Genomic DNA, 18,805 nt, shown 5'->3' with positions numbered 1-18,805 from the left:
GTGCCCAGCTTTGAGTTCATTGTAGATATACATTACATACACTGTCAATAGTATATGTAATTATTAAATATTTTATATCTTATTAGTTTATACACTGTTTTGTATTTTAGTGGTAACTTTAATATGTATCTAAGACATATTTATACTTGAATTAATTAATGTGTATTTTTTTCAATCCACAAGGGGACTTGCTTTGCTCTTTTTTTCCTGAACCAAGAATTTTTTGTAGTCCTTAGGATACAATACTGCCTCTTTTTCTTTTTTAATTTTGTTTTATTGTTGGGGTGATGTACAGAGGGGTTACAGTTATATCATCAGGTAGTGGGTACATTACTTCTTGAACATTGTTACCCCTTCCCATATTTTTCTCCCATTTTCCGTCTCCCCACCCACTCCCACTTATCTTGGTTTTCACTTACCTTCTCATTTTCAAATACACAAATCAAACGAATATACAATATAGCAGGCACCAAAGTCAGATACAGTAGCAATATGAGATAAACTTTAAGGGGAAAAGAAGACAAAAGAAATAGCTTCACATAGTACATTAAGAACAAAGATAAACCTCTTGTTTCCATATCACCAGTAATATTAACAGTGTGCAAATATCTGGGTCTTAGCACTGTTTTAACAATGAACGGGATTACTGCAGTAACAGAAATCTATTATCACACAATGTGGGAGACTAGAAGTCCAAGGTCAGAGTGTTACAAGGTCACTTCCTTCTTAGGACTGTGAAGAAGAAATCCTTTCTTAGTGTGCGATTGTTTCCTGGCAATATTTGATGGGTGACTATATTGGCGTAGTATTTTCCTTTAGCTTTATATGATCCCTGTATGCACATGTGGGTCTAAATTTCATCTGTTGATTAAGATACCGTTTATATTGGATTAGGGCTCTACTCCAATCCAATATGATCTCATCTTTGATAACTATATTTGCAATGACTTTATTTCTAAAGTAGATTCCATCCTCAAGTTCTAAGAGTTAGAACTTCAACATATAACTGTAACAAAGGCATAATTCAACTTACAATTCCATGAAAGGTTGAAATCTCAACCAAATTTTGGACTCTAAATCCATGTCTCACCTCACAAAATAGATGTCATTATTCACGAAACCAGAGACCCTAGGGAAAAATGTGTCAACAATGATGGTCATTGAATACTACATATGTTTGAGTGCAATTATAGAGTGAACTTGTCAAGGCATCCTATCAGTGGAAGAAGAGAAAGCAGAGCATTTCTCGGGGAAGGCATACCAGAGGTACCCCAGGGATGAGTAATCTGCCAAAGGCACTTCATGTCTTCCAACTGGAAAATGTCAATATTTATCAACAGGAGGGGGTAAATAGCCTTATATTTCCATATTATATGAAGCTTTTTAAAAATAAGATAGCTGTTGCTTCTTAGTATCATTAATCCTTTCAATGGTTTGGAGGTTTGAAAAGTTTTATAGATCAAATTTTGTTCTAGCAAAATTATGGTTGTCTGAGCAGATATAGATAGGTGCCTGATAATGGGTTATTTTGATACCCACATCAACAGGGTCATAAGGTGGGCAGCCACAGAGAATTAGAAATATTGTCACCCACTGCCCACAGTTATGAGTCTTGTGTATAAACATGTAAATCCTTAGATAAGCCAGATCTACCAGTCAGCAGTCACAGAACTATCAACCACAGTCCCCCTTCCAGGATATATGCAGCCTGACAAAAGTTCCTGGAACAGGCCGCAGAGGGGTTACTCTCACATAGATAATGCGATTATTCCTTCACAATCTTAGGTTCAAGGTTTATGTCTCAGCAAACAAGGTAAATGTCTTTATTTATAAAGCTAGACTCCCGTCTGGAAAATTAATTTAATCCACAGTGGTCAAAGAGCACTCTATTTTAGTGTTACTGTAAAGTAATAAGAATGAAGATAGAATACAAGATCACTGGCCTTGTCAGCAACATCCCAGAGAGAGACAGAGAGACAGAGAGAAAGACAGACAGACAGAGAGAGAGAGAGAGAGAGAGAGAGAGAGAGAGAGAGAGAGAGAGAGAGAGAGAGAGAGAGACCATATGTGTGTGTCAGAGAGTCAGTCAATAAACCTGTAATGAAAATGACAATACTGGGTGAGCGTAGCTTATGCCTGTAATCCTAATACTCAAGAGGCTAAGATCCAAGGATCCCAAGCAGAAAAGTCCAAGAGATGCTTATCACCAATTAACCAGCAAAATACTTTAAGTAAAGATGTGGTTCAAGTGGTAGGACACCAGTTTTGAGTAGAAAAAAAAGCCAAGTGAGAATATGAGGCCCTGAGTTCAAGCTCCAGTTCTAGTACACACACACACACACACACACACACACACAGACACACACACACACAGACACACACACACACACACACACACAGACACACACACACACACACACACACACACACACACACACACACCAAAGGAAAAATGAAAGGGTAGAGAGGAAAAGGGAAGGAATGGAAGACAAATTGGGAGAAGTGCGTTGAAGGGAAACAACAGGCTAAATTGAAATCATGGATGAAGGGAATAACAAGTCTACCTTGGGTAGGGAGTTATGTCAAGCCTCTCTGAGGTAGAATGCTTTTTATCTCACTCCTAGGGGATGAAAGTACTTACAAAGAGACAGGGTACAGTAGCCCAGACATTGGCATTGGCAATCACATGGCAAAAGTCCTTTTAGTGGACTTGGCAAATTCGGGGAACAGCAGGAAGTCAGTTTGTCTGGAACAGAGGGAGAAGAGGGAGAAAAAAATGTGGCAGAAAAGTCAGCCTCAAGAAGTGGGAAAAAAGATGATATAGTGGTTTTTAGATCTTTTGCAAGAGTTTGTATTGTATGTATTCTGTGATGAGGACGTTTTGGCAAGTTTTGAGTAAAAAGATAGCATGATGTAATTGATATAATAAAAGTCACTGGCAACTATGTTGAAAATAGATTATGGTAGAAGCAAAGATTCTAGTCAGGAGGCTATTGAAGTGCTCTAAGAGAAGAAAAAGAAGGCTCAGACCATAGCAGACACTGTAGAGATGGGGCATAAAAGAAGGTGGTTGTAAACTCAGAGTCAGATAGAACAGGAAAGAGAAAGATTGCGGGATGGGTAATTGGATAAACATAGGAACCTTTTCCAGAAGAAGAAAGACTGTAGGTCATTAGCCAGCAGTGGAATTCCTAAGCCCTCTGCCTCCTACAAGGGCTCTATGAAGTTATGATAACATCTCGGTAATTCCTAGCCTAGCAGATTAACACAAAAGTGCATACGTAACAAATTACAAGCCAGGAACCTTAGAATTTCATTTCCAATTAACCATCAAAAAGCCAGAAATAAAGGTATGGCTCAAGTCTCAAGTGGTAGAGTGCTAGTCGTGAGGGGGAAAAAAAGGAAACATAAACCTCAGAGACAGCACCCAGGCCCTGAATTCAAGTCCCAGGACTGGTTTACACACACACACACACACACACACACACACACACACACACACACACACACGAATCTTCACAAATAATATAATATTCTTATAATAATATATGAATATAGTCACAAAAGGCCAGATACTTTATGCTTCCATTTCTAGGAAGTGTCCACAAAAGAAAATCCATAGAGTAAGTAGGACTATCATTTCCAGGGTCTGTAATGGAAAAGAGGATAATTAGAGCATTTGATGTTTCTGTTTGGGTTGATAAAAATCTAAAATTAAACATTGGTTTGGGTTGTAACAATGTTGTACATGCAGTAAAAGTCACTGAACTTTGCCCCTTGACTGGGTAGATTTTATGGTATGTAAATTGTATTTCAGTAAAACCATTTTCTTAAAAGGTCTTTTCTCAAAAGGCCAATTTTCATAACCCTCTAAAGTAGTACTATTCATTTCTATAACAATATCCTTACACCTATACACTTCATTGTGGTAGCAAGATATGTATTTGAGGCAACTGAGCACTTAAAATGGGTTTATGTGATTTAGAATTGAAGAATTTATCTTAATTAAAACTTACAGAGCCCCATTTCACAAATCATTACCATTTAGATAGGACAGTTCTAGAGTTTATACAGAAATTTATTATTTCTATTCAGTGTTCACCCCCAACACATTTCTTTCTCACCAAATGAGCGCTTCAAAAAATGGAACTTTTCCTGGTAAGCCAAATACCTTGCTTTGCCTCTTCAGAGCTACCACATCCTGACTGACGTGGATTATACTGGCCTCCCCAGCGTTGGAATGATGTTTTTTAACATGACTCTAGGTCTCTGCCATGTCAAAAGGATTTCGGTGTGAGAATTTATCTATCAAGAAAGTTGACTTCAGTGCCCTATGATCGTGTGTCATTCAATACCAGCGGTCTCCTCACCCAAGAAGATAATAATACTAGCTAATCAGGAGACTAAGAATTGATGTTTAGAACCAGCCTAGGGAGAGAAAAACTGCAAGAATTTTATCTTCAAATAACCAGAAAATGCTGAAAAGTGGTACCATGGCTCAGGTGATAAGAGTGTCAGCTAAGAGCAAAAACAAAAAAGTACCAAACAAAGCCGGGAGCGGGGCTCATGCCTATAATCGTAGCTATTCAGGAGGTTGAGATCTGAGGATCACGGTTCAAAGCCAGCCTGAGCACTAAAGACTGTGAGACTGTTATCTCCAATGAATCACTAAAAAACAGGGAGTGGCTCTGTGGCTCCAGGGGTAGGGTGGTACCCTTCAGCTGAAGAGCTCAGGGACAGTGCCCAGACCCAGAGTTAAAGCCCCACAACCTACAAAAAAAAGAAAGTCCAGAAGAGATGGGCCAATATCTTGATCTTCCTATCTTTGTAAACTTAGGACATAAATACTTACTGTTGAAACAATTCTGTCTAGAGTATTCTGTTTTAGCAGCTGAAACCAACTAAGACAGAACAGCAGGAAAGATGAATCCTTCTGACAACCCAAGTCTTGGGCCCACTCCATTCCAGCTTCATCCTGCATGTCCTGCTGTATCCTGAAACTATGCAACTTCTGAGTTTACTTGGTCCCCTCTTGCTGACCCTGCTTTTGCCAATTAGACTTTATGACACATCTAGTTCCTTCTTCTTGACCTTTGGTATTCTTCTATGAAAACACTTACTTCACTCTAGTTCCATCCAGGTAGAGCATTTCTGAGTCATGCTCTGAGCTAGTCTTAATCTCTGCCTCACAATGACCCTCACAGTTAGGATGCTGGTGACTGGTCTGGCGCCAGAAGGGAACTAAAACTTTAGTTATATTACTGTTTCAAGGACAAAAGGCTTTTTTTCCAGGAAGAAAATGATGCATTTGTCACCAGTGGAAGGACAATTGTACTTAATTATTTGCTAACCTAGAAAGAATCATTGCCTTGACTCATAAATTTGACAGAAAAGTAGTGTGGACAACCGTGTGATGCTTTAGATTAACCTTTGCAAAACTTGTTGTATGGAAGTGGGATTTGAACTCAGAGCTTTGTGCTTGCAACTTGAGCACTGTACCACTTCAGCCATACATTTAATCCTTTTGTTTTATTTTACTTTTTTTCAGATATAGTCTCATATTTTTCCCTGGATCAAGCCTTGCCTCCCATGTGGGTGAGATTACAGGCATGTAGCTTGTTTGTTAAGAAAGGTCATTACCAACTTTTTTTTGCCTGGACTGCACACTGACCACTAACCTAATCTTCACCTCTGGAGGTATAAACCTCCATTCCTGGCCTCTCTTTCTTCAAGGTTTTATTCTGCATATTTATCATAATTTTCAGTTATTAGTGGTATTCCTCAAAAAAAAACCTATCCACAGTTATTCAGGACCACATACTCATCTATTTTTGTTCTACTATATCACTCTATCCCTGATTCTATTCCATGATCCTTCATACAAAAGCCATGAAGGTTTGTGTCACATACATCCCCAGAATAAAGATGTCTAAAGTATTATTTCAAATTGTATTTATTTAAGCATTTTTTGGCCTGTCCTGAGGATTGAACTCAGGTTCTAGGCACTGTCCCTGAGTTTTTTTGTTTTTGTTTTTTGTTCAAGGCTAGCACTCTACCACTTTAGCCACAGTGCCACTTCCTGCTTATTTTGTTTATGTGGTACTGAGGAATCAAACCCAGTGCTTCATGCCTGCTAGGCAAGCACTCTACAACTAAACCACATTCCCAGCCCATATTTAAGCAGTTTTGTATGAAACAAGTGTCTAATCTCTACATCAAGATCTGTGTTAGATATTTTGGAAATAGAGAAAGCACCATTTCTTGCCTTTCTAAAAACAGGCATGGGAAAGATGAATTAACATCTTAGCAGGTAGGTAAACCAGGTGATAGAGTTGCCACTATGCCCTGCAGGCCCCATTTCAACTTTTATTGCAAGAAACACAATTTCCCATCAGGCCCTGCACTCAGCAAGGAGCCAGCCTGTATTTGCTTGTGGGAGGGATGATGAATTGGTATTTTTCCAGATTAGCTCTGAAACCTGAGCTTTGTTCAAATGGCACTTAAGGTCAATATCATCAGGTATTGCCATTCACTGGCAACTCATGACCTCTCATATAAAGACTGATGAGATAAATGAACAATGTTATTAATGGAATTTATTTAATATTACTAGGATTGCAGTTTTTCAAGCAAACCTCTCCCTAAAGTCTCCAAATTACCAATTATGTCGGTGAACCATCTTAATCATATTCACTGCAAAATAGCAACAAAGAGTCTATCTCTGCTCCTGTCACAGGGTACAGGTAAGGTCTGCCATCTTTCAGATATATGCTTGTTTATCATTATGAATCAGCTTTCCCTGTATTCTGTGATCATTGTCACATATGTATAATGGGCAGAAAGATTGTACAATAGGTCCCAGGGAACATTACATAAAGCAGTAGGTGTGGGAGGAAAGAACGCAAAAGAAATTCAAAGTCTTTTGTTAGGGGTACATTGTCCATCAATGGCATTTCAGATTGGTGGAAAGCAATGATCCAAGCTTCTGCCTGCTTAAGGTCAGTTCTCCAGCAATTGAATAGATTTCCTCCTTGCCCCATAATCATATTGCCCAATAGAAGGCTGTTCATAGACAGCCCAACAGTTCAAGTGGTTTACTTCTGAGATCATAGGAGGTAGTGGAAGAAACAATAAGAATGCATTTTCCTACCTGAAAGAAAGATGAAACTTGACACGAGAAGCAATCCATAAAGTCTCTGATATACGATGTGTTCTTTCATTGTCTGAACCTGCATTCAAAAAGTCAAAATATGCCCAGCTCAATTTCAGAACAAAAAAAATGTCTAAGTATATGTGCCCACTTCTTTCCACTACAGCTTAGGCTTTAAGCTATGTCAGTCAACCTCATGTCTTAATTATTCACCCTGGCTGAAACCTTACTGACTGATTTTTCTTTATATTTGCTTGATAAATTTTATTAAATTCCTACTATGTGTCCTCATTTTATTCACTGAGAAAACAGGACTATGTAGATAAGATAGAAACTGACTTTAATGGAGCAGCTAGTCCAATGGAGAAGATAGTCATGAGATGCATGATTACTAAGTATGATGCACTTGGAACTAGAGATATGGCTTAGTGGAATAGTCCTTGCCTAGCATGCACGGGATTTTGGGTTTCATCCTCTGTACTGCAAAACACAGTGCAATACTTTAATTCATAAATTTCAACCCAACTATCTGTAGTTTTAATGATCCTTAACTTTCTAGCTGGATTTTGTAATTTTCTTTACTTTAACCATCACAAATAGGCCTTTTGTTTGTCACTATTAAAAATCAGAATTTTAAATGAATTCTTTGACTGGTGGTTCATATCCATCAGCTTGCTTGACTTTAGCACTAGTCTTGTCCCCAGTAGCTTTTCTAGAACTAGAATGAAGCTCCAGTTTTCCCAATTCAAACTCAGGCTTCTTAAGCATTTTTATTTTTTACTGAAGACATCATGATGTAGATAAACTGACAAGTTTTTCCCATTGCTATTTGGCTCTGAACAGCAACATGACAGTGAGCAAGAACAAGTGCCTTACAAAAGTGGCAAAAAGGGAGCCAAGAAGGAAGTGGTTGATCTATTTCCTAAGAAAGATTGGTACGATGTGAAAGCGCCGGCCATGTTCAATATAAGAAATATTGGGGAATGGGAAGTTTGGCCTAGTGGTAAGAGTGCTAGCCTAGTATGCATGAAGACCTGAGTTTGATTCCTTGGTACCACATAAATAGCAAAAGCACTAAGTGGTGCTATGGCTCAAGTGATAGAGCACTAGCCTTGAGAAAGCCCAAGGACTCTGCTCAGGCCCTGAGTTCAAGCCCCAGGACTGGGAGAAAAAAGGAATATTGGGGAAACACTAGTCACAAGGACTCAAGGAACCAAAATCGCATGTGATGGCTTCAAGTGTCGGGGTACGCAGTGAGCCTTGCTGATGTGCAGAATGATGAAGTTGCCTTTCGGAGGTCCAAGCTAATTCCTGAGGATGTTCAGGGCAAGATCTGCCTGATCAACTTCCACGGCATGGATCTCACCAGAGACAAAATGTGTTCCATGGTCAAAAATTGGCAGACCATGATGGAAACTCGTGTTGTTGGGAAGACTACAAGTGTTATTTGTGTGTGTGTGTGTGTGTGTGTGTGTGTGTGTGTGTGTGTGTGTGTGTGTGCTTCATCTGTTTCTGCGTTGTTTGTACTGCAAAATGCAACAATCAGATTCACAAGACCTCCTATACTCAGCATCAACAGGCCTGCCAAATCTGGAAGAAGAATTTTCTTTAAATTTTTTTCAAAACAATATTTAATAGCGAGATGTCATTTAGGAATAGACACAAAAGCAGCATTCATTCAAACACTATTATTCCAGTAGTATATCAATCTCGGAATATTTATTTAAATTTTAGCATGATCCTCCAATCCTTAGGAAAAATGGCAATTTAAGTTACTGAAAAGCCTCTTTCAAATTTGTGTCAACACTAGAGGCTAGATATCTGAGGTCAAAGGATCAAAAGGGTTAATTCGTTCAGATGCCTGTGAGGAAGACCCTGTCTTGGCCTCTCTCTATGTTGATGGAGTGACAGCTAGCCATCTTCCTTTAAATCAAATGCAACACTCTGATCTCTGCTTCGCTATCACATGGGCTTCTTGTGTTCGTGTCACTGCACCCAAATCCCTTTTAAGACACCATCCTATTTATTCATGTCATCCCAATTGCTTCATCTTAATTTTTAATGGATACACACTTACACATATCTGTGGTGACAATATGAGATTTTCAGCATATCTGCTGTGTAATGATCATGCAGGATTAAAAGATCGCTATGCAAGACTTTATTGACAAAAGTAACTCCTCAGATCATGTCTATTCTTGAAGCAGATCTATATGGAGAAACTTGACCACCATTTTAGCACCATCTTATTGGATTTATTCATCTCTCCTTAATTAATTGTACCTGAATATTTTATTTAGGAAACAGCACAAAAATGTCACCCTTTCTTCAATAACAGTTGTAGTTAAAATACAAATTTTGGCTAAAACCACAGATTCTAGTGGCATGTATTACAGAAATCTGACAGTAGAATGATGATGGGCATTTTCTGATTTAAATAAATACATTTCTGAATGGCTCACTTCTGATTTAAGCATTTCCTTTCCTATCGGATAATTTAACACACTGTATTTCTTTCCACTGCTAAGTGGAATCTGGAGCTACATTTAATATAACAGAAGTCAACTAGGAAACCAAATGAATCTTAAGCTGGCCATAACAACCAGCCATTAACCAGACTCTTCATCTCAACCAAGAATTCAACTACTATTCTCATTAGAATAATAAGCCAATTTGTATGACTTGGATGGATTTTCTAAACTATAAGATTAGGAGTAAAAGGATATCTAAATCTTTTGTGACTTTTGAGATGAAGTGCAGCTTAAATTTATAGTGCCATAAGAGGACTACACTGAGAATCAGTAAATAGCTTTGAGACTGTACACATTTCGGTTCCTTAATTTCCCTGGGCCTCAGTTTCCTTATCTGTAAAAATTTAGATAATAATCAGCCTATTTCCCAGAGCTGCACTAGAAGAAAATCAAATAAGATGATATTGCAAAGGCAATTTTCAAAGCATAAAGTGCTATAGAAATGGATATGATCGCTATCTATAAAATGGAATTTTCAGCAACAAACAAGCCAATTTATATCTTTCTTACATTTCCTCTAAACTTCTATAACAATTCCAAGGCATGTTTCAGAAACTTACCTGGCATCCAATAAGTAAATCAATGGACATTCAACAACAGAATACTATGCAGCCACTAAAAGGAATAAGTAAGTCTATATGTCAGGCATGGAATGATAGACTGGAGGTTGGGCAGAGCGGGAAGAAGTTTCTTCTGTATACAATATAATTCTATATTGCTTTATTCTTTCCTTCTCATCTACATTCTATATTTTAAGGAAAGAAGAGAAAGAAAGGGTGAGAAAACAGGACAAGGAAAGAATAAAAGGAAATTGATTTTCTTTATACCATCTATGGTTATGCACTGTTTGCTTTCCAAAAGAATATATTTTTTATCACTTAAAAAAAGGTAATGGAAACTGACAGGAAAAGAAAAGAAAAAAGAGAAAAAGAAAAAATGAAGCTTGACACCTGCATAATTCATACAATTACATGCAAACTGGTTTCTTTCCGTGAATAATTGTTGCTTTCATAAAACATTTTAAAGAAAGAGGCTGATGGAGAAATTTTGAGTTTCCCAGTACCACTGAAAGTAGTAAAAGAGAAATGAAAAGAAGGAAGGAGGAGAGAAGGGGAGAACACAGGAGGAAAGAGAATGAGGACAGGGAGAAAAGCTTACCTGAGAACAGAATCCCTTTGATGTCCTACCCTTTTGTCTCTGTGGAGCCTCAACAAAGAATTTGCTATACAAATGACCAAATCTGCTCACCAAATCCCTGCATTTGACACTATATGATACAAGCAGAAAACAGGGAGCCTTGATCACCTTTGCTAATCAAACCAACCTCTCTGCTCTTGACTTTATGGGGCATATTGACTGGGATAGATCCTCTTTTTGTGCCTTGCAGCACGTCATAGGGCTGTTCTCTGAAGCATAAAATCAGCCTGAGCAAAGTTCTCAGGTTATTGTATACCTGCAATAACCCATTAATTTCAGGGCTCCTTCCCAATTTTCATTAAGTATTATCTTGAATTCCTAGTTAATTATTGCTTCAATTAAGCTGGATATATTAAAATGATACTTGCTTACTTAAATAAGGTTCATTACACTTTATTGAGACAATGGAAGATGGAGATACTCAAGGACTATTAGCAGAAAGCAAAGGCCAAGAAGACACGAACATATTGACATCCTCTACTCTCAGCCTCTAAAAGTCACAACAAGGACCCTAACATCCAGCAAGTAGAATGACTTGCCTACCATCAGAAAGCTGGTAAAAGCACAAGAGCTAAAACTGAGATCTCCTGATTCGCAGACATAGTGCAAAAGCTGTGAATGATTGGACAGGCACTGTGACTCATGCCTGTAATCCTAGCTACTCTGGAGGCTGAGATCTGAGGATCAAGGTTCAGAGCCAGCCCAGGCACAAAAGGACCTGAGACTCTTATCTCCAATTAACCAGCAGAAAACAGGAAATGAGACTTGGTTCAAGGGTAGGGCAGTACCCTAGAGCTGAGGAGCTCAGGTACAACGCCCAGGCCCAGGGGTAGAGTGGTAGCCTTGAGTGTTCAAGCCACATGACCCACAGATACACAAAAAAAGCTGTGATTGATGAAATGGTTAAGATCTAAGGATTGGCTGAAAAGACAGACTCACATGAAATCCCAGCTGTGTTATCCAAGGCCAGGTGCTTTACATCTCTGGATCTCTGATTGTCCCTATTGGTAAAACATGGATAATGAAACTCATGTTCTATTGTTGTGAAGATTATAAGACAACATGTATAAAGGTTCTTGGCTCAGAGTTGGAGTGCCAAAGTTTTATAACCTCCTCTCTCCAATCCATTGGCTTACAAGGAGTTGTGGAATAATTGTAAAGGATTGATCCATCCCTCTCCTGTTTGTTGATACTACACAAATACATCATAAACGCTCATTGGTGTCCCACAAAACCCTAAGTCCTAGAAGGGCAAGAATTCCATGTTATTTAGTGGTTCCATGCTTTGCCTGGCACAGAAAGAGAAAAAAATCAATATTTGGTACATGAATGAGCATTGTCTTTCCTCCCCAGTACAGTGTAAGATTCTTACGGACAAGGAAATTCATCTCTGTTCACTTTGTCACCTGCTACAAGAGTTAACATAGTGCCTGAATTATGAGTTATAATAGCAGTTTAATGAATACTTGCTGAATTGAAGATAGCTAGAGTCTGAAGATTAGTGGTGTCCCTCAAATGGCTAAAAAATGCTCGGTCCCTAGTGTGGTACTATAGGGAAGTTCTGTGGAACTATATGAGGTGTGCTAATAGACTCCATCATTGGGGCTGGTTCTTGAAAGGGATTGTTGGACTCCAGTCTTTCAGTCTGCCTCTGAAATAGCCTGTGTCAGAAATTAAACTACAGTAATGGGAAGCTGAATCACTATCCTGTGTCAAGTATTTTCTCATGATGCCAAAGAGCTAATGCACAAGGAAAATAATCTAATGACAATAGAGTTTCTACATAGTTGGCTACATCAATATAATTCTCTGGAATGACACTTTAGGGAGAATAGTTGCTTTCAAAAGGGCTGAGGGGTCTTGGGTGGGAGGAAAACTCACTTTTCACCACATATGCTTTTGTCATCTTAGCATTTTAATCATTTGCATGTGGTTTATTTTTCAAAGAAAACCACTATGTAGTTTTCTGAGAAAATCCAATGTAATTCAAATGAAATAACTGGAAAATAAAACCTGTGCAAAATAAAAGGAGTTAGAACTCTTTGGTTGGGCAAGTAAGTGCCATTTTGGGGTGCTTCAGTAATTTCCATTCTCTGGGAGGTTACCAGGAGAATGGTGACCATCTGTTCCCCATATCTACAGAGTAATAGGAAATGGACTGAAATTGCAGTGGGAGACATGGACTAGATATAAATAAGTCATTATTGACTATAGGAGTTGATAAATACCACAAAAGGCTATCATGGGATGTTATGAGCCATCCATCCCTGAAAACTCAAGAGGCCTACATGGCCATATGGCTCTGCTGATTTACTTGTCTTGTCATAGACATGGCTGAGATGAATGACTTGAGACTCTGTTCCCATTTCTGGCACCAGAAAAGACCCTGACTCTGTTGATGGCACCATGTTGCCAGTCTTCACACTTGCCTTTCTTAGTGCCAGCATCCCAACTATCAGCCAGCTGTTGAATCTGGGCCCAGCAATGATGGATCAAAAGTCCTAAGTGTTGATGACTTCCTAAGTGATTTTGGAAGACAATTTTAATTACATTTAATTGTCACCTTAAACATTTCCAATCAACTTGTCTAGTTGTTGTCATCCACATACATACCTTCATACGTATACTAAATATATTGACCTCCCTTACAGGTATGTAGTATTGCTTTGTACAAAGTTACTATATGTTTTTAAATGTCACATAAATTTGCATGCCTGTATGCATCATATAAAATGTGTCACAACTCAGTAGAGGCAACACAGCATAGGAGCTAAGAAAATAGACTGAAGTCAGTTTGCTTGCATTCGCTAACATCCTACTCCTTCAGGTTTCCCATCTGTAAAATGGAAATGATGAGCGTGATGGAAGTGTTTGTGATGGTGATATTCACTCTGCAGTATTCATAGTATAAATGAAATAATATACAAAATCAGTTCCATTTTCAATTAACTCTAATTTCTAACTTAGAATTGACAGGGTTATATGTTTTTGTATAAATATTGTGCTTAAGTCTGATGCTATACCACTTGAGCTAGTATTTTACTTCTACTAATTACAGATGAAAGTCAGAACTGTCTGCCTGGGCTGGCTTTGAACAATGATACTCAGATCTCCGCTTTCTGACTAGGATTACAGGTGTAAGCCACAAGCACTCAGCAGCTTTCATTACTAATTTTTATCTGACAGTTTTCAAATGATGACGTTTTTCTACTCATCATTTTTCTGTATTTATTAGTCATCTTTCTCCTGAAAGGAATCTTCTCTACTCTCATATTCATTAATTCTTCCTTTTATCAGTATGAACTCATGGATTCCTATTGAAATCACTGGATTATACTCTATCCTAAAATGTTATGTTGATACCCAAATTGTCCCCAATTTATGCAATGGAAGCCTTTTCAATTTGCTTCTGTGTCCTTTCAATATATTTCCTACGATTTTTTGCACAAGATGTTCCAAGGTTAGCTTGCTTTTTATACTAGCCTAGTAGCTAAAATACATGGTTTCTCTAAGGATTCTTGATTTCTTTTAGAAAAAAAAATGGGATGCAAAAATAAAGACCCAAGTCATGGCAAGCTTGAGCAGAAGAGTAACAGGAGCTAACACATTTTAAAAGGCTCACTCAGTCTGCTGTGCTTAAAAATTGACTCTAAGGCAACTAAGGGAATAGCAGAAGATCCATCTGTATTAACAGAGAAGGTTTCTTTCCCTGCACGTTTCACCATGTGGCCTTTCTGTGAAAATTCTGATAATTTCACTTATCAAGCTGAAACCCTGTAGCATTGCAAAGAACATTCTTCCTCAGTCTTGTCTCTCGACACCACTTATATCCCTAGCTGCTTCATTTTGTCCTATAGTGAACCACTCAGAGTTTCAAAATCGTGTATTGTGTTTCATGAGTGTATGATTTTTCAACTGCTACTCCCTTTTACCTAGAATATTCTTTCCACAACTTGCCTCCCACCTCTTGATTATCTCATCATTTAAGACGCAAGGTAGCTGTCATTGTGAAGCCTTCCCTGAGAAATATCTTCCACTTGCATCCCGACCAAGGAGTAAATCATCATTCAGACAATGGTAGTCTCACACATTTCATCATGGGAAACAGAATCTCTCCTTCACTAACTTCTCTTGATTGCTAGGAAAGAGAAAACCACTTTTAGGGGTTCCCTTGTTCTAATGCACATGTATATTGAAGGTTTGCATGATACTCAAGGTAATTCCAATTCAGAGAACCTAGCCCCCAAACAAAACTGAAGTACTCAACACTAGAGTGCTGGATTTCTCAAGACAGAACAGTGTAGCATTACCCTGATGATAAAACTAGATAAGACTTCAAAGGTACCTGGAGAAACTGAGAGGGAGGAAGACCTGGTTGGTCAGAAGACATAATGTCTATAAAACTACGCTTCTTCCATAGTGCCCTCCAAATCTTATCAGAGCTTTTTTTTTCTCTTGTTCTGTTCCAGCCAGCTGGAAAACTGTGGAAAATACATTAACTTTGTTCTCTGAAAAAAGTCTAGCTTTCTGAAAATTATCTTCAATGTCTTGGAGATGAGTCTCATTAGCAGCTCTTAGCAACCATCAAAGTAGTTGGGACTTGAGATCATCATGTTAAGTGAAATGAGCCAGTTTCACAGAAACAAATAACACAAGTTTTCTCTTATAGGTGGAATCTAGTTGGGGGAAGGACATAAAAGCAAAAGGGAGACTATTACAATTGTGGACAGGGAAGGGGAAAAGAGCAAGGAAGAAGAGGATAAGAAGACTAATAAAGAACACGATATGATCAAAGTGTATTATGTGTATATGGAAATGTCACAGTGAAATCCCTCACTTTGTATAATTAATAGATACTAATTAAAAATTTATCTAGTGTCAATGCCCCTCAGCAAAATACTAGAAAAAATATTAACACAGTAAGTTGGGTTTATTGTTGCAGCAAAGGAAAACCCAGTAATAGGGAATAAGAAAAGAGTGATTATAAGATTTGGGCTTTGGTTGGGGCAGTTGAGGAGAGTTTATGGTGAATATACCAGAATTATCATCCGATTACTTTCTATAAGTTGACGTCTTACTAAATCTTATCCAGAGGGAAGGTAAAGAAGTAGAATTTACTCACAATAGCCAGGAAAGGGGGATGTTTTCATTTTGTGAGCTGCACAGTGAGGTTAATGTTGTCTATATCTAGACAAACTTATGAAAAATTTTGTGATGATCTTAGAGAAATAGTCAGACACATTCCATGAGATTGCTCATGAGCCCCAGGAGACCAGCATATTCTGGACAACATGGAGTACTAGCAGTGGGCATGAGACAAGACATTTGAAGTGACAGCATGCTTTCTTGTCTCCATTGACAAGAGTAGATGTTGTTAGATATTAGGACATTGCTCTCTGATATCCATATTCTCCCCACTAATGATTAGGAGGTTATTTAGAGATTAGAGTCAATACTTGGACTGTGTTTAGTGTTTTCTCCTTGCTGCAGGATGGGTTGTTGCATTCACAGATATAAAAATAGATATATGGTAGGAACACAAAATTCTTTTTAAAAAAAACTCTCTGGAGAAATTTTTATCAGGCAACTGTATGAAGAGTAGTTACCATTAAAAAAACTATAATAATGAGTCTCAAAATCAAGAGCCTAAATTATGAAACCCAAGCAATGGAAACATCCTAGAATCTCAGAAAACCAAGTAACTTTTTCTTTTAATACTCACAAACAACTGTTTTTTTTTCCATAGTTATAATAAACAACTTTAGTACAAAATCCTCCTTGATTAACTAAGAGGAAATCAAGGGCTATATGATTGCCCATGAGTAAATTCTCATGATTTTAGACCATTTGTCGGAGAATTGTACCATTTTTGACTAGTGTCAGAGACAAACTTCATTTCCTTGTTCTTTTATGTTTACTTAGGCAATCAGTGAAATATAATCATAAAGAAGAAATTTATTGTTCCTCTTGAAGGTCTCTTGGATAACCTCTGTTTTATCTCATTTGGGAGCTTTCTGGATATGTCTTTTTAAAAATTTCTTAGCATAAATAAATTCTACAACTGTTTTAATTATGATACTTACAATATTTACATAGAAGGACATTGATTTAATTCACCCATCTATATTCTTTCTTAACCCCACTCCCTCCTTTATACTCAGTTTTTTATACTTCAATGTGGTTCATAATGCACTGCGTGTGGGGGGGGGCGCGTGCGCACTGGTACTGGTATTTGAACTCAGGGCCTGGGTGCTGTCCCTTAGCTTATTTGTTCAGGGCTAACATTCTACCAATTGAATCACATTTTGAGTCACTTCTGGATTTTGGTGAGTTAATTGGAGATAAGAATCTCATAAACTTGGGAGGAGGTGAGAGGGAGGGAAATGGGAACAAAAACATGAGAAGGCGTATTAACATGTTAGAAGTAATGCACCTACTACCTGGCGAATGTAACTGTAAGCCCTCAATACATCACCTCGACAATAAAAAATAAAACAAATAAAAAGAATCTCATAAACTTTCCTGCCCAACCTGACTTTGAACCATGATCCTCAAGTCTTAGTCTCCTGAATAGCTAGATTTACATGCATGAGACAACAATGCCAGATTTCATTATGCTACTTTTATAAATATATAATGTACTTTAATCATATCCCCTCCAATTGCCTTCTCCTTTTTCCTTCCCCAGGCCCACATTTTCACCAGTCAAATAAATCCTCTTTTATAATCTTTTCTTTCTTAAGCCACTAAAGGTATGGTCCTTTTTTTTGTCAGTCATGGAGCTTGAACTCTGGCCCTCGGTGCTGTCCCTGAGCTCTTCAGCTCAAAGCTACTGCCCTACCCATTAAGCCACAGCCCCACTTCCCATTTTAGTGGTTAATTGTCTCTGAACCTCGAGCCTCAGATCTCAGCCTTCTGAGGAGCTAGGAATATAGGCGTGAGCCACAGTACCCAGCTAGCGATGGTACTTTTAAGTCTTTAAAAGTTACCTGAAATACACAATTGGTGCTATGTGGGAGCAAGTATATAAACTGGCAATACAGAAGAAGTGGTAGAATCTTAGTGGAACATAGTTTAGGAGTATAATTATCATTTATTACATTAGGAATGCACCGATTTGTATGTTTTGATGAATAAATCCTTTTAATATATTTAATTCTTGTAAAGAAATTTGAAGAGAACAAACTGAATACTGCAACCACAATATCAGAAAAGTATTCATTCCTAACTGACTAGATCTTTTTGGTAGGTTTATGATGGTTTGAAATTGAACCATTTTGTTGATGTGAGGTCAAGATCCAATTTTTGCTGGACTACAAGTTGGACTTAATGCTGTGAGAGAAACAAGTACCAGAAGAGACCTGTAAAAGAGAATCTACCTCCTAGGTGTTTAAAGAAAAGCTATTACATTTTTGTCAGCAGGATTAGGCAGGGGGTGACCTGTTCAGCAATCAGTTAACTTGAAAGCTATGGCTATATGGAAAAAACATACGAGTGCCTTATTTTTTTAAGTGGTAGATGTTAAGGTAAAAATAATAGAAAGAAGATAACGAATGTCATATTAATATTCGAAAAGTCATGAAACTGGAATAATAAGCAATATTGGTAGAAAAGTAAAAAACAACAAAGAAAGGTGCTGTGAAATGAGAAAAAATTATCTTGTTCTGTCAATTTAGATAAAAACTGTCCACCTCTAAAATGAGCAAGTTTATGGAGGATTCCTAAGAAGCCAAAATTTAAAGTCTTCAGATAGAAAGCTGAACAGTAATGAGGATGAAGTTACATATGGCTTTTGAGTTGGGAAATATGAAACCAAAAATCACCACTTATGGCTAACAAGGTCCTGTATTGAAGCTTGATAAGGATGCTTCCCTGGTGTCTTTTTCAAAAGATTAAACCTTCTTGCTTCAGGTCATGCACAGGCTGT

General features: G+C 37.9%; 1 protein-coding gene across 1 annotated transcript in view; it reads right to left on the bottom strand.

The window, feature by feature from the left end:
• Positions 1 to 7,220, bottom strand: part of Adgrg4 (adhesion G protein-coupled receptor G4) — a 133,091-nt gene extending 125,871 nt beyond the window's left edge. Inside the window, exon 1 of the mRNA XM_090327178.1 lies at positions 7,151 to 7,220. Coding sequence (XP_090183304.1) covers positions 7,151 to 7,220 — 70 coding nt within the window. The remainder of the gene's footprint in view (positions 1 to 7,150) is intronic.
• Between the last annotated feature and the right edge of the window lie 11,585 nt (positions 7,221 to 18,805).

This window comes from Megascapheus bottae, chromosome X (genome assembly GCF_031878675.1).
Source record: "Megascapheus bottae isolate mThoBot1 chromosome X, mThoBot2.hap1, whole genome shotgun sequence".
Classification (NCBI taxonomy): Eukaryota; Metazoa; Chordata; class Mammalia; order Rodentia; family Geomyidae; genus Megascapheus; species Megascapheus bottae.
The sequence above is the reverse complement of the archived record's forward strand: the minus strand, read 5'-3'. Positions and strand labels throughout refer to the sequence as shown.